Below are 15,176 nucleotides of genomic sequence, written 5' to 3' on the forward strand. Positions count from 1 at the left end.
ATTTATGTTTATAAACCAGCCATTAGTTTCGTTAGGATAAACGCCATTTTGCAGATAGTTTCACAGAGCGTGGCGTTGGCTAAGCGTTTGCTGTCAATTAAACTTAATTCGTGATTCCTTCTAACTTGTAGATCAACACTAAGAAACCGTAAGTACGATTAATAATATTTACAATATATGAAATGAATATATTTTGGTAGCATAAAACAAAGACTAGTATATTACCGATACGAACAATTCTTCGGTAAAGAAATATCTTTTTTTCAAATTTTTCTTCCGACTATATTGCAATGTTGCATTTTTTGATGTATATATGTATATATTTATTTATTTATTTATTATTGGAATCTTAATAACAAGTTACAAAATGCTATATTTTTACATTATTTTATTATTTTGTTGGATATTATTGACCTTCAAATTCTTTAATGACTGTTCTCATAAATTTACTATTGCATAAATGATGCGATATCTTTTAAATACAGCGAAAATTTAAACAATAAAAAAAGTAAAAAGGAGGAAATAATATACAACTATTTCTTATAGTATATTGTACTTTAAAAATAAATAATAATTATAAAATAATCATGCTGTGCATTTATATTGTTTTTGATTTAATATTTTATAATATATAGGAAAACATCAGGATATATTTATACAAATTATAACATAGTTTATTTTAGACTACAATCATGTCGAATGGAAGTGGAGACCATGATGATGAAGGCTATGTTGTTAAACTACGTGGACTTCCATGGTCTACTACTGTTGATGAAATCATGAAATTCTTTAGTGATTGTTCTATTACAAATGGTAAAAATGGTGTACATATGACAATGTCAAGAGAAGGCCGTCCAAGTGGAGAGGCTTATGTAGAAATGGACACACTTGAAGATATTGAGAAAGCTTGTAAAAGAGATAGGGATCACATGGGTCATCGTTATATAGAAGGTTTGTTATAAAACATATAAAGATAAAAATATTTAAAAGATATGTAATAAAATATGTCTTTCATTATAGTCTTTAAAGCAAAAAGAGGTGAAATGGAGTGGGTAGTCAAGAGAAGCGGTATGAACCTAGAGAATGCCATGGATGATGGTTGCGTGAGACTACGTGGTCTACCATTTGGCTGTTCCAAAGAAGAAATTGCTCAGTTCTTCTCAGGTATTTTATATCATACATTCAAACCTGTATCTTTATTCATTTTTTTATATTGTATATTATTAGAAATTCACTTACACCTTATTGGCTATCAATGTGTTTTGTTTTTTCTTTTATTTTTTATAATAAAATTATTTCCCTATCATTTGATTTTTGTTAATCAAATAGAAATCTTGAATCACAGGGACTAAATGCTTTTGATGGTTATGATACATATGAAGTATATAAACAGCACAGCTTTTTATCTCTTCATAATTTAAAAGAATGGACATAAGTGTTGCAAATTAATATACAAGAGACATATATCCTAGAATTAAATTAAAGAATAAATATGGGAATAAAAGTATCTGGCAAAATAATACACATATTACAATAAAAGTGTCCAGCATTTCACTAGTTTTACATATAAAATTCGTTTTATGTCCGTCCCAAGCAGTGTCTCTGTGTTTCTATAATCATCAGATGGCCTTAGTTAAGATTTAAGGAAGTAAAGTCCCTATGCTTTATAATCCTTTATAGACTTGGAAAAGGAACATTTATTATAATTTCCATGTGTGTTTTATATAATTGTATAAAAATATCCTTATATTTATTTTATTTATATTTTTATGTTTTGTATATAGAACTTAATTCTTAACTTCGGCATAGTTAACATTTTCTTCTGTTTTGACTTAATTGAGAAAAAATGTATATTTCTGGAGCGAGACGTTTTGCACATAATGTGCAAAGGATATTTTAAATCTTGCTTCTTTATAAGGGTTTTAAATAAACTGACGATACTATAATTAATAATGGGTGTTACGTTACAATGTCGATGTTTGATTATGTGTGGGTCAGGGTTGGAGATATTGCCGAACGGGATTTCACTACCGACAGACTACACGGGCCGCAGTACTGGGGAGGCTTACGTTCAATTTGTTAACAAAGATGTTGCGGAGCGCGCTCTGCAGAAACACAAGGAAAAGATAGGACACAGGTGGGGCACTGACGCTAGCTGGGTTTGGGTATACTTATGACTTTTCAATATCATTTTATGATCGTAGTACATGTAGGTATATAAATTTTGTTAGTAAATAGCGGGAGCGAGTTTTTATATAGATGCAGTTTCTTTAATATTTTATTTTACAAACAGAAAACTATTATATAAAATAATTTATTTATTACTGCAAATAATCTGGAATGAATTATATTATTAAAACGTATTTACTAATTTTGCATTTGTATTATTCTATTCATACGCTATTATAGAAATTAATTGTATAAAGAAACTGCTTCTCTTTCTAAACACGAATAAAAGAAAGTTAGTGGTACGTAAGCGAAAGTACTGTTGGCCCAACTGAAACCTATGGGTGGGTGCCGGGCGGGAGGTACCCCCTTACATCGTCACCAAATCCCATGGGAGGTGGGTAGGGCTAACCCAGGATGGGTGGGCGCTACGGAGGTAGTAATCATCGATCTAATTTGGCACACCTGTTTGACAATTGCACAATTGTACGTTTTATGCGAGACAATGTAATAATTTGAACTCAAAGGCTTTGCACAGTTTTTCTTTTGTAACATCACTATTTATAGTTGATACATACAGCTCGTTAATTGCACGGAAATATTTTATTATCATTGTCATACGATAAGATATGCTAACTTCAATTATTTTAGCTTTTTTTCTATTTTTTTTAAATTAAATATTTAAATTCGGAGTACTTTCTTTTAGTTGTATCGCTTCCCGATACTTATATATTGTTTACCCTATCTCTCTTCCACTCTCTCTTTCTCTTTCTCTCCTGAGTTGCATAAAGTGCAATTGTAATTGTCATATACCTGAGGATCATCAGCATCTCAATGGCTAGGGTGACATAAGATACATCAGAATGCAATGTCATCGAGGGAGGGTATCTACACACAGGTTTAATAAATATGCGGAGGTGTAGTATGAACAGTTAATCCATTACAAAATTCTCAGTATGGATTTTTTCTTCGAATCACGTCGTTTTTCTTTTTATTTTATTTTTATTTTCATTTAATCTCCCAATTTTTTATATTGGAACAATAATTGTTTAGTTCCGTTACGCGAAAGGTTATTTTCAATATTCATATTTCCTATTTATCTTATCTATTTATATCCGTTTTCGTTTAAAAGTGCGCTCTAAAATTAAAATTTTACGCTCATTGATATTTTTGCATTAAATTTTCTCATATTTGAGAAGGCAGCCGACTATATGAACGGCAATAATATTTAAACGAGAATAATAATAATTAATATTAATCTTAACAGATACATCGAAATCTTCCGAAGCAGTTTGTCCGAAGTACGTGCTAGCATTGGACCGAAAATGCGAGGTGGGCCAATGGGTGGTTTCAATCAGAGACCAGCACCCTATGACCGAGGCTCTCGTTTCGGAGGGATGAATCGTTTTAGCAATAATAGCAGAGGTTCTAGAAATAGAGGTACTACACGAATTCGTTAGTTATTTAAAAAGTAAAATGTCACTTATTACATCATTTTTCTCTTATTATTGTTTAATATGTTTTAGACTTTGATGGTGGTCCATGGGGAAGTGGTAATAATTTCGATTCACGCGGAGGAAGCATGGGTATGAGAGGTGGTTTGGACATGAAAGGTGGGAACTTCAGAGGCAGTGGTGATACATGGGGTGGTAATTCCGGTATTCATAGTATACACATGCGTGGATTACCATTTAAAGCTACAGAACAAGATATAGCTGATGTAAGTATATAATTGAATGAAATAAATATAGAACGTTTTATTAAGTTAATATTTTTATAATGAAATTTGGCGGTATAATTGCAGTTCTTCAGACCTATCGAACCGGTAAATGTTCGAATTATTCTTGAAAATGGTGGACGTCCTTCTGGAGAAGCAGATGTAGAGTTTGCAACTCATGAGGAAGCTGTTAAAGCCATGTCTAAGGTTATTTGAATAAATATAATTGACATTGTGATTTTCAATTAATAATTTTAGATACTAATTATTTTCTGTCATAATGTTGTTATAGGACAAAAGCCATATGTCTCATAGGTATATTGAATTATTCCTAAATTCAACTGGTGGTTCAAGTGGAATGTCTCTGGGTGGTATTGGAAATTTCTGCGGAGGTACTTCCTAATTGCTTTTTTATTATTATCTATTCTTTAACATTCTCATCCTTACTAAATTTTTACAATTTTGTTATATTAAGCAAATATTAATTAAAGATTTATATTGTTAGGTTTGGGTAATAACTTCAGGCCTGGATATTCTCCAAACAGAGGCTTCAGCTCTCAACTAGGAGGAAGTAACTATAATAGTTTTTGAGGCCGGATGTCGCGTTTCTTGCGCTATCGACGATAAAATATTTCTTAAATCAAAGATTTATTGAATTATAATTATATCACAATGAAATTTCATTTTCATATTACGTTCAGTTAAAGGTTAATTACTGTTTCACTGTTTTACGTATTACGTACGAAATCATTAAATAGAATTAAAAAAGTTTGTTTTAGTTTATATTATACTAATATAAAATCGATAAATATTAATTAGTTTAATATTATTTTAAGGGACGAATTTAGTTGATCAGAATTTATTATAATTTTGTTTAATCTTCATTCGTTTTTGAGATAAAATATTAAGCATTATATTATAAACACTTCTATCAAATTATTGATGTAATACGTATCTCAATTATAATGATCATAAAAGACAAATTATATTTTTCATATATAATTAGTATAATTTCATTGAATCGTAAAAATCTAAGTCACAGAAGTATATAACTTCTTTTCTTTTTTTTCATTATAATATCATTTTGATGCATTGTACATCCACCATTTCATTAAAACCTCACAAAAGTGTTCCAAATTCTAATATTAGAGAATAAGCATATTTATAAATTATATAACAGCTTCGACATCATGTTATTTGTCAGAGTTAGAAATGTCAGAGTTTGCAATCGTACAAGGTTAGTTAGTTTGTATCAAACACAAACAGTTCAACAATTACGATTCATATTGTAATATATTTATCAAATAGTAATTCACAGTTACATACAGTATAATAGTTTATGTTAACCCTGTCGAATATTATTACTCTAAATAATACATGAAGTTCTTCGACTATGAACTCATGTTTAATGATATATACATGATATTATTAAAAAAACAGAGTATGTTAAATAATTCAGTGTATATTAATAATTTAACTGCCACGTTGGTCATATATCACCAGCCACGGTTTCTCTTGTGACGCCACGGTGGTCGTTGGTGACCGGAGCGCTTGAACTTCTCACAATTGTAAAAATTGAACGAAAATTGACAGTTAGGACATTTTGAATATAACCGATAAATAGAAAATACTTTGAAATAAAAAGTGCCCCATTGAACAATTAAACATTTTTATTAGAACATCAATAAAAAAAAAATGAGAATGAATCTTGCATCTAACGGTGTACTGTGTTTGCATCCATATCTTTGAGGAGTATATTACGAATATTATTATAAACACACCTTAGGAAATAATCGTAAATGTTGCTTTATAATCATATAATTGAAGTTAGAAGTGTGAACATACCTTACTATTATATATAGAATGAGCAAATACTGTTTATTAATATCTTCTACATGTTTCAACAATACATTCTGGACGTTTTGCTTACGACAAAATAACGAATGCGAATGGTTTGTTGAAATAAACTAAGCCTTGTTATAATATGACACTGTCAACTGTTACCAAGGCGCCACGGTGGTCACCCGTGATCACAAATAAGATAAACGGTCCATTGAAGAAGAATGTTGTCTTACATCGTCAATTTATTATTATTTTGCCATTATATGCTTTGAATAATAAAAATACTCCTGTGGCGTCCTAAGAGAAACATGTGATTTCGGCGTGGCAGTCAAAGTGTAAAATATTACTGAGCTCTACTCCACTTTTGGCATTTATAAAGATTATAATTGCTTTTGAGTCAATTTTACTTGTAGCATGTGTAGTTCTACAAGTTTTCATGAGAGACATTAACATGAAAAAAAAAGAAAAATATTATAAAAAGATACAGATGTAATATTTCATTATATATAAGGAAACAGAGACAAAATACTCCTTATCTTTCATTGTGAAAATGAATGTTGTAAACAAAACAAATGCTTGTATTTGTTTAGGACCTTATATTTTGTACGTGAAAAAATTCTATATTCAAATAATAATAATAATAAAATGTATCCTTATAAATTTATCTTGTGCATGAACTTAATAGGAATGACGTATGTTTGATGTGACCTGTCTTTTATAAAGCATAGCAATAAACGTTATCTTCATGATTGAAGGCCTTTATTCATATCGTGTTGTACTTAATAAGTGATTAACTAATTTATTTATTCAATTAAAAATTGTGTTTTTATAGTTAGACATCATTGTAAATTTCCATTCTAGAAAGTAATCCAATTTTTACGAATTTTCTTTTAACTATAAAATTCTTATTTATTTTTTAGACTCTCGAATTTTTGTGAATCAAGTACAATATAATTCAATATTATAACTTAAATAATGAATACATATAAATGAGGTTGGAATAAATAGGACTATGGGGCAGAGAAGTATGAAGCACATTGTATTGTACTTATTTAGCATATCAAGTACTTAATTGAAATCTATTAGTCATGTATAGAAGTGACTGGGTGGGGAATATGAAACGTACACGGTTTGACAAAACATATACCCAAATTAATCATCCATAAACAAAGATAATCAGTATCTTAAGTTTAGTTGAGGTCGACGACGACATTACATTTTGGAAGATAAGATATAATTCGGTAAAAATTTGATACATTTCTTCCATAAAATGTAAGTAGAGGAAGTATAATTTAAATATACATTCAACATATCCTTATATGTACAAGAAACATAGATTTTTTAACTTTTAATTTAATTACATTATTTTTTTGATGAACGAATGGCATAACATTACAAAAATATTTACTACAATACAAAAAAATAACAGCTATTTTTCATAATTTATTAATCTGATGTGTATATATATACTTCTTGTGAAATATTTTTTGTTTATATAAGTATTTTCTATATGTTTTTATCTTTAATTATTTTATGAAACAATTCCCAAAATTATGATATAAAATACCGTTACTTCATTGATTTAAACGAATATTTAAAAAATCAGGTTAAGGATTATGTCACATGACAATATACACGAACTGTCAAATCACAGAGGGCACAGCTTCTCACATATAAATTTAAAATTACATATTTGTTCAATTTTGATACTTATCATTGATTAGACAAGATTAGACTTTTTATCAGTTTTCTAACACTATTAATGTTCACTGTGAATGCTGAAATTACTATACATTATGTATGTATAGCTTCACTGAAAATTAAATTTATTTGGTTTTTCTCTTGTGACTAAATAAATAACAAATGTAATAAAGTTATTATCTTTTTGCACAAGGTGAAGAACAACATAACCGTACACAGCTGATAGTTTAATCGTTACATAGATAACGGTAACATACTATCAAAATTAATTTTTTTCTGATAATTTTACGGACTATTGTACTGGTATCTCTACCAAGCATGTAACAATGCATAAGTAATACTACAAAGTAAAATATCATCAAATAAATTGAAGAATTGGTAAATAATTGAGAAAACTATACTTAAATTATAATCTTATTCTTACCATTTATATATTTAATTGTGTAATTTAAATTTCTTTATGTATTGTTAATATATAGTGTTAAAAGAAAATCATGGAAAATAAGACAGATTCTCCTAGTGGCCAAAGTGAAGATAATGAAGTTCAGTGTATTAATAGTGAAAGGTAAAGAACTATAGTCTTGTTTATGTTTTTTAAGTCTAATTGAAAAATTGATATTTTCTTAAATTTTTTTAGGCACAATGATGCTAGCGAAGGACAGCATTTTTTACTTCCTAGTAGATACTCACGCTCACCAAAAGTACCAATAGAATATATCAGAAGAACCAATATGAGTCGGTACAATCCAGCTCTAAGGAATCTTATACCAATACGTCATAGAAACCAGTATGTATTAAAGTAGATGTGTTTTTGAGATAAAAAATTATTTTTTAAGTAATATTTTACTGTATGTATTTTAGAAATAAAGAAAGTATGCCAGCAGATAGTGCTGGATTATTTTCATATATTTTTTATACATGGATAACGCCATATATTTGGGAAGCATATAAAAAGGGTATTGACATTACAAATCTACCACGTATTTCTATTTATGAGAGCTCCAAATACAATGCACATAGGTAACTGCACTATACTGTGAATCTATCTTTTTTTTACTATATCTAAAATAAATCTCATATTTAGATTAGAAATACTTTGGCAAGAGGAGATAGGCAGACATGGTCCATACTTGGCATCATTTTCAAGCGTAGCTTGGAGGTTCATGAGAACAAGAATATGTATAGCTGGATTTTTATTAAGTTGCTCTACAATTTGTGGATTTATTACCTCTGTATGACCTTTAGTTTCATGTAGAATACAAGTGTTATATATAGTACTATATAGAATGCTATATTTTTGTCTTAGATGATATTAATGAAGAAAGTACTGGAACACGTTCAGTCACCAGAAGAAGGTACATGGCTAGGTATAAAATGGGCATTGTTACTAACAGGCTGTGATCTACTGCGAGTGGTATTTTTTAATTGGACTTGGAACACTAATATTAGAACAGCACTGAGATTAAAATCTGCTTGTACTACTCTTTTATACAAAAAGATTATTAGACTGAATAATCTTGGAAACAAAAGCACAGGAGAAGTGAGATTTTGAATATACTGTCAAATTGAATTTAATTTTATATTTATGTCCATTTTGTAATTTCAGATAACTAATTTGTTTACTAATGACAGCCAAAGACTTTTTGATGTAGTCATTTATGGACCTATGATATTCAGTGGCCCAATAATTATTATCTGTGGTATATCCTATATTTTGTGGATATTTAGTCCCATAGCTATTTGTGGAATATTGACCTTTTTGATATTCTATCCTTGTCAGGTAAACAATGTTTCTTTTTATATAGTTTGTGAAGTTATTTTTTCTATCTATTCAAAATTTCATTACATGACATTATTTTTCAACAGTATCTTATATCCCGTTTAGTCGGACATTTTCGTTCTAAGACAGTTGTTATTACAGACATACGAGTGAAATTAATGAACGAAATTTTAGAATGTGTAAAATTGATTAAAATGTATTCATGGGAAAAATATTTCAGCCACAAACTTCTTGGTATGATTACCATCTTTTTAATAAACTATTTAATGAAATATATTAGTATTATATTTTTAATTTGTATCCTTTTAATATATTAATATATTAATTAATTTTCAGGTATACGAAAGAAGGAGGAATACTGGTTACATAAAATTGTATATTTCCAAAGTCTTGCTATTTCTTTAACTCCAGCTATACCTGTGATAGCTGCAATTATTACATTTCTAGCTCATTTATCTACAGGCAGTAATTTAACTGCTGCTCAGGTATATATTAATTTGTGAAGTAAACATTTAGCACAGCCACTTATTTACATTCTTTTGGAGGAATATTAGAATAAGTAATACCGAAAAAATCATGTGTAAATCGACATCGACACAACTTAAGAATTGTATAGTTAGCATTTATATGGTCAACGATATTTATTTTGCATAGAATATTTAAAGTCGTCAAGTCAAGAAATAAGTGTTGCACTTAATGGGGTATATATTGCAGGCTTTCCCAATTACAACATTTTTTGGAAATATGCTGAGAATGGCACTCGCCTCCCTTAAGGATTCTACACGACATTTTATCGACGCTCATATTGCACTTAGAAGAATGAAGGTTTCTTAAAATTTAAATTACAATTTAATTGTAATTCTTTCATAATTTATGTTTAATGGATGGGTATTTCGTACTTATTACTATCAAACAAATTCTCGTGTATCTTATATTTACTAAATTTATTTTTTAGATTATTTAAAGAAAAAATTGAACGAAAATTATGATATAATATACACGGAAGTTTTGTTTTATTAATAATCTCATATTTTCACCTTAAGTGTAAATGGTTGAACGGTTGCAGTCGTAAAGGGGAAAGTGTTGCATACATGTAAATATACACAGAATAATTGCTTTTTCTTTTACTCCTCCTTGTGGTATTATATACATTAAGGAAATAATACAGGGTTATTCATATGATTAAAATGCAAATGTTTGAAGATAGTCTAACAAAATATAAGTTTGTCATATTACTACTTTAAATTATAATCCATTACTTTTCCAGGTGTTCCCTTTTGTAACATTGCTGAATTCTCAATTTCGTTCTTCTTTTATGTTCCTTCAAGTGGCATTAGTTAATATTAATGAGTCAAACATAACACTCAACAGATTTCAGGTGTTTACTTTTGGATCTTTTTTGTTAATAGTAATTACTAATTATGATAGTAGAAACGTAAGATTAGTTTGCAAATAACATTTGCACTGTGAAAAAGTTGTTATTGTAGTTAGAGCAATGCACGATGCTTTGTAATATAGTTAATTTCATGGCTGATATTCATTAAGATAGTCCATTTAAATACATAAACATTGTGATGATTCCTTTTTTTTTTTTTTTTTAGTGGCATTAACACAATACGATTGTGTGACGCATTGCATGTTGTAAGTTCTAATTTGTATGCATTTTTAAGTTTATTATTTATAATTGGTGTATGTAATGTGAGATGTGAGAAATTTAATGCTTGCTTATGTGAATGTCGTTTTGTCATTAGAATTAATCATTTGACCATGTTTATAATGATTTGATTGTCAAAACAGTCACGAGTTACTCTTTTTGACTACACTTTTTGATATTCGCCTTTAGTAATTAGTAATTAGTAATATTTGTGTAGGATGTATTGCTTCTAGAAGAACAGATATGTCACATATCTAAACCAATAGTAAAATCGCAAGCTGTAGCCATTGCTAATGGTACATTCGTTTACGAAAATGCTAACTTGCACACTAAGAAGTTAAAAAATGTTAAAGAAAAAAAGTGAGTTTTTGTTTGTTTGTGTATTTTTACTATCATCTTGAATTATTCCTTTGAAATAATTTTTTTTTGTATTTTTTCAGGAAAGTTGGATCATATTTAAAGACCAAAATTGAACTAGAGAAACTTAATGAACCCTCCCAGGAAACACAATACACGGAAGTACTCTCTGACATTAAGTTTGGAGCAGCTAAAGGTAGATTAATAGGAATTTGTGGACAAGTAGGAAGTGGGAAATCTAGTCTCTTACTTGCTGCTCTAGGGCAGTTAAAAATGATAAATGGCCATATTTTGAGAGAAGGTTCATGCGCTTATGTTAGTCAGCAGGCATGGATTGTTAATGCAACCTTTAAAGAAAATATATTGTTTGGAAACCAGTTTGATGCTAAACGATACTATCAAGCATTAACAGTATGCAGTCTAAAAGAAGACTTGAACATGTTACCGGGTGGAGACGAAACTGAGATTGGAGAAAGAGGTATAAATCTTTCAGGGGGACAAAAGCAAAGAGTTGCTCTCGCTAGAGCACTTTACGCTAATCGGTAAATAATTTTCTTTCTCTATTAAAATTTCTTAATTTATTATTACAAGTGGATATTAAAAAAACGTTCTTTTTCAAGAGATATATATTTTTTGGACGACCCATTAAGTGCAGTGGATGCACATGTGGGTTCTTACATTTTTAAAAATTTAATTCTCGGAGCGCTTAAGGATAAATGCGTTTTGCTTGTAACACATCAGATTCAAGTATGTTTTAAATAAATATTTATAAAACTTAATTAATATATATATACTTAATTACAAATAACATTATATCCGAACAATTACAGTTCCTAAAGCATTCTAATCAAATTTATGTAATGCATAAAGGTAGAATTGTAGAACAAGGTACACACGATGAATTGATAAAATTAAATAGAGAATACGCTGCAATGGTAAACAGTGCACTATTAAAAACGAAGAATAGTTCAAAAGAGTATGCATTTTACAAATAATTTTTAGACTATAGTTTTCATAATTTTAACAATTACTTCTAATTTAATTAGTGAAACCTCAGTATTAACTAAGATAGATAGCAGAGAATCTAGTAATGATTTGGAGAAACAAACAGCATGCAGTTCTGGAGACAACAATGAAGATATTGCAATATCAAAGGAAATACATGGAGGGGGTATGTGTTAAGATTTATATCATCAATCTAAAAATATTTGTCATTTATGTTATTCATATTTGTTATCTAGGAGCAATTCTGACAACGCCAGAAAAAATGGGGACGGGTACTGTGGAATCGTACACGTATCATACATATGTGAAATCTGCGGGTGGTTATTTCGTAGCTCTTTTGGTATTTTTTACGCTCTTATTAAATGTTGGAAGTTCAGCATTTAGTACTTGGTGGTTAGCCATATGGATTAAAGCCGGTGGTGGAGTAAATATGTTTTCTTTTTTTAATTGGTATTTATGTTTCTTATTTTTAGTTTACGTTGATCTTTTTCATTTAAGAATGTCACTGATCCCAATACCAATAAAACTGTAACTTCAAACAATTTAAATGATAATCCAAACTATTCATACTATCAAGACATTTATATTGGCTGCATTGGAGTTATTTTGTTAACAAGTTTACTGCGTGGCTTGGCTATTATGTACGCTACGATAAAGGCTTCAACGACATTACACAATCAAGTTTTTAAGAAAATGATTAAATCAGCAGTAACATTTTTTGAAACTACTCCTATTGGAAGAATACAAAATATTTTTAGTCGAGATATTGATGAAGGTAAGACCTAAATATTTTTGGAATTAGTAAATAAATGTATTTCTTTATTTATTTTTTTATTGTAGTGGACAATTACATACCGATTTCTGTGGAAAACATGGTACAGAATATTATTACATGTAGTTTTGCAATTATAGCTATATGTGCAATATTACCCTGGTTTTGTATACCATTAATTATTCTTGCGGCTGTTTTCTTTTATATTAGCAAAATCTTTAGGTGAGATTAATATTCTAAATAAGAATTTATCATATTTATTACTATCAAATGTAGCGAAAAGACAAATTTTTCAGAGTAGCAATGAGAGATTTCAAGCGAATAGAGAGTACCTCGCGATCTCCCGTTTTGAGCTTTGTTACAACCACTATTCATGGTTTGAATACCATTCATGCGTTCCAAAAGGGAAAAGCATTTGTAAACAAGTATGTTTCTTAAATTGAATCATGAATGAAGTATTGAAGAATGAAGAATTTGAAGGAGATAATACTGAATTACTACATTTTAGATTTGAGGAATTAATTGACTTAAACAATTTGTGCCTTTACCTATGTCAGTCTACCATGAGATGGTCCGCCGTGAGACTCGATATTTTAGCGATTATTTCCTCTTCCATTACTGCGTTTCTTGTAATATTGCTTAAAAACCAAATATCACCACCTCTTGCCGGTTTGGCAATGGCATACGCAATGCAAATGACCGGCGTTTTTCAGTATACTGTAAGATTAATGGCAGAAACAGAAACTCGTTTTATAAGTGTCGAAAGAATAAGTTACTACTTAAGGGTAAATAAAATTAGTACTTATTAGTTGCAACAGTAATTAATAATTAAATTACATAGCTTAAAATATATTTGTTGCACCTTACAGACATTACAGAAGGAAGAAAGTTTTGGGAATGAACCTATAAATCCTTCAGATCAATGGCCTACTGACGGAAAATTGGAATTTCATAAAGTCGAATTAAAGTACAGAAAAGAACTGCCACCTGTATTGGATAATATTTCATTTGTTATTAAATCTGGTGAACATATAGGTAATAATAATTTGATAACAGATTTACGATCATTATTTACATGATTATTTTTTCTGCGACGTAATGAATTTTAGGTATTGTGGGAAGAACAGGAGCTGGGAAAAGTTCTCTTATCGTTGCTTTGTTTCGATTAGTTGAAATTTCTAACGGAAAAATTCAAATTGACGGCATAGATATAGCAAAAGTGAAGTTAAAATTATTAAGGAATAAATTGTCTATAATTCCTCAGGATCCTGTTTTATTTAGTGGAACCATACGGCAAGTACATTTAACAAATTAAAAAATAAACAGAGAAGTAAATTTGAATATTTGAGATTGAATAATATCTATAATTATATTGTAGATCAAATTTGGATCCTTTTGAACAATTTGACGATTCCGAAATTTGGAGTGTCTTAGAAAAAACTCAATTGAAAGAGAAAATTCAAGCTATGCCAGCAGAACTCAATGCTCCTATTGAAGTTGGAGGAAACAATTTAAGCGTTGGCGAGCGACAATTACTTTGTTTATCAAGAGCACTTTTGCGTAATGCCAAAGTATGATGTCAGCGAAAGTTCTTCGTATTAATTAATGCTTATTTCACTTAATAATTTATAATTCCATTGTAGATAATAGTATTAGATGAAGCAACTGCTGCTGTTGATCCAGAAACTGAAGTCGCTGTTCAAAATACCATACAAAACGCATTTTCCAATTCTACCGTATTAACGATAGCTCATCGTTTGAAGACTGTTATTTCATGTAATCGTGTTATCGTTATGAAGAATGGCCAAATAATTGAATTTGATGCACCATCTGTACTTTTATCCAATTCAAACTCCGAATTTTCGAAAATGATGGCCTCAACAGAGAAGAGCATAAAGGAAACTTAATCAATATTAACAATAGTATTATATTTAATAAATACAAACATTAACAAATTAAAAAAATGAGTGTTCTTTAAAATATATATTAAGCACGTTTTAATATACGATTTTTAGAAAATAAAATTAATAATGAAAGTAAAACATTTCCTTTTTAATTATGAGAGAAGAAGACTATATTTTTAAAATAAATCGACATTATTCTTTTAAATATTTCATTAATGAATAATGCTTATCAAAATAAAAGTCTTTGTTATTTACAACATCGTCGATTCACGCGCCTT

The 15,176-nt window shown here is 29.3% G+C and overlaps 2 protein-coding genes across 7 annotated transcripts; both read left to right on the forward strand.

The window, feature by feature from the left end:
• The first annotated feature begins 2 nt into the window (after positions 1–2).
• Positions 3–6,474, forward strand: LOC126920857 (heterogeneous nuclear ribonucleoprotein H). 2 transcript variants are annotated; one of them, XM_050731720.1, is made up of 9 exons: positions 3–148; positions 674–951; positions 1,021–1,164; positions 1,999–2,137; positions 3,434–3,606; positions 3,693–3,886; positions 3,971–4,090; positions 4,176–4,275; positions 4,389–6,474. In XM_050731720.1, the coding sequence occupies exons 2-9, from the start codon at positions 693–695 to the stop codon at positions 4,472–4,474; spliced, it is 1,215 nt and encodes a 404-aa protein (XP_050587677.1). In that variant the 5' UTR covers positions 3–148; positions 674–692; the 3' UTR covers positions 4,475–6,474. The 2 variants fall into 2 exon arrangements, with proteins under 2 accessions (XP_050587677.1, XP_050587678.1); XM_050731721.1 differs by having other exon boundaries at positions 7–148; positions 684–951.
• A 191-nt stretch (positions 6,475–6,665) lies between these two features.
• LOC126920822 (ATP-binding cassette sub-family C member 5-like) lies at positions 6,666–15,036 on the forward strand. Of its 5 annotated transcripts, XM_050731587.1 has the most exons (27): positions 6,666–6,997; positions 7,620–7,804; positions 7,906–7,991; positions 8,064–8,213; positions 8,288–8,446; positions 8,511–8,658; positions 8,733–8,966; positions 9,033–9,206; positions 9,293–9,440; positions 9,543–9,691; positions 9,921–10,031; positions 10,474–10,584; positions 11,078–11,220; positions 11,301–11,413; positions 11,480–11,759; positions 11,838–11,964; positions 12,048–12,193; positions 12,264–12,388; positions 12,459–12,646; positions 12,721–12,997; positions 13,063–13,216; positions 13,291–13,419; positions 13,503–13,779; positions 13,864–14,029; positions 14,104–14,287; positions 14,373–14,565; positions 14,638–15,036. In XM_050731587.1, exons 3-27 carry the CDS (start codon positions 7,921–7,923, stop codon positions 14,899–14,901), a joined length of 4,221 nt encoding a protein of 1,406 aa, XP_050587544.1. In that variant the 5' UTR covers positions 6,666–6,997; positions 7,620–7,804; positions 7,906–7,920; the 3' UTR covers positions 14,902–15,036. The 5 variants fall into 5 exon arrangements, with proteins under 5 accessions (XP_050587544.1, XP_050587541.1, XP_050587546.1 ...); XM_050731584.1 differs by having other exon boundaries at positions 11,301–11,759; XM_050731586.1 differs by lacking the exon at positions 6,666–6,997 and adding an exon at positions 7,225–7,523 and having other exon boundaries at positions 11,301–11,759.
• Positions 15,037–15,176: the final 140 nt, after the last annotated feature.

This window comes from Bombus affinis, chromosome 10, assembly GCF_024516045.1.
Source record: "Bombus affinis isolate iyBomAffi1 chromosome 10, iyBomAffi1.2, whole genome shotgun sequence".
NCBI lineage: Eukaryota > Metazoa > Arthropoda > Insecta > Hymenoptera > Apidae > Bombus > Bombus affinis.

What these genes read in the sequence shown, in the direction of transcription:
- LOC126920857 (XM_050731720.1), top strand. Translation starts at nt 693, where the DNA reads ATGTCGAATGGAAGTGGAGACCATGATGATGAAGGCTATGTTGTTAAA. An exon ending in AATTGCTCAGTTCTTCTCAG is followed by an intron (nt 1,165 to 1,998) that starts GTATTTTATATC and finishes TGTGTGGGTCAG; the next exon opens with GGTTGGAGATATTGCCGAAC. An exon ending in CAGAACAAGATATAGCTGAT is followed by an intron (nt 3,887 to 3,970) that starts GTAAGTATATAA and finishes GTATAATTGCAG; the next exon opens with TTCTTCAGACCTATCGAACC.
- LOC126920822 (XM_050731584.1), top strand. Translation starts at nt 7,921, where the DNA reads ATGGAAAATAAGACAGATTCTCCTAGTGGCCAAAGTGAAGATAATGAA. An exon ending in TGATATTCTATCCTTGTCAG is followed by an intron (nt 9,207 to 9,292) that starts GTAAACAATGTT and finishes ATTTTTCAACAG; the next exon opens with TATCTTATATCCCGTTTAGT. An exon ending in TTGCACTTAGAAGAATGAAG is followed by an intron (nt 10,032 to 10,473) that starts GTTTCTTAAAAT and finishes TTACTTTTCCAG; the next exon opens with GTGTTCCCTTTTGTAACATT.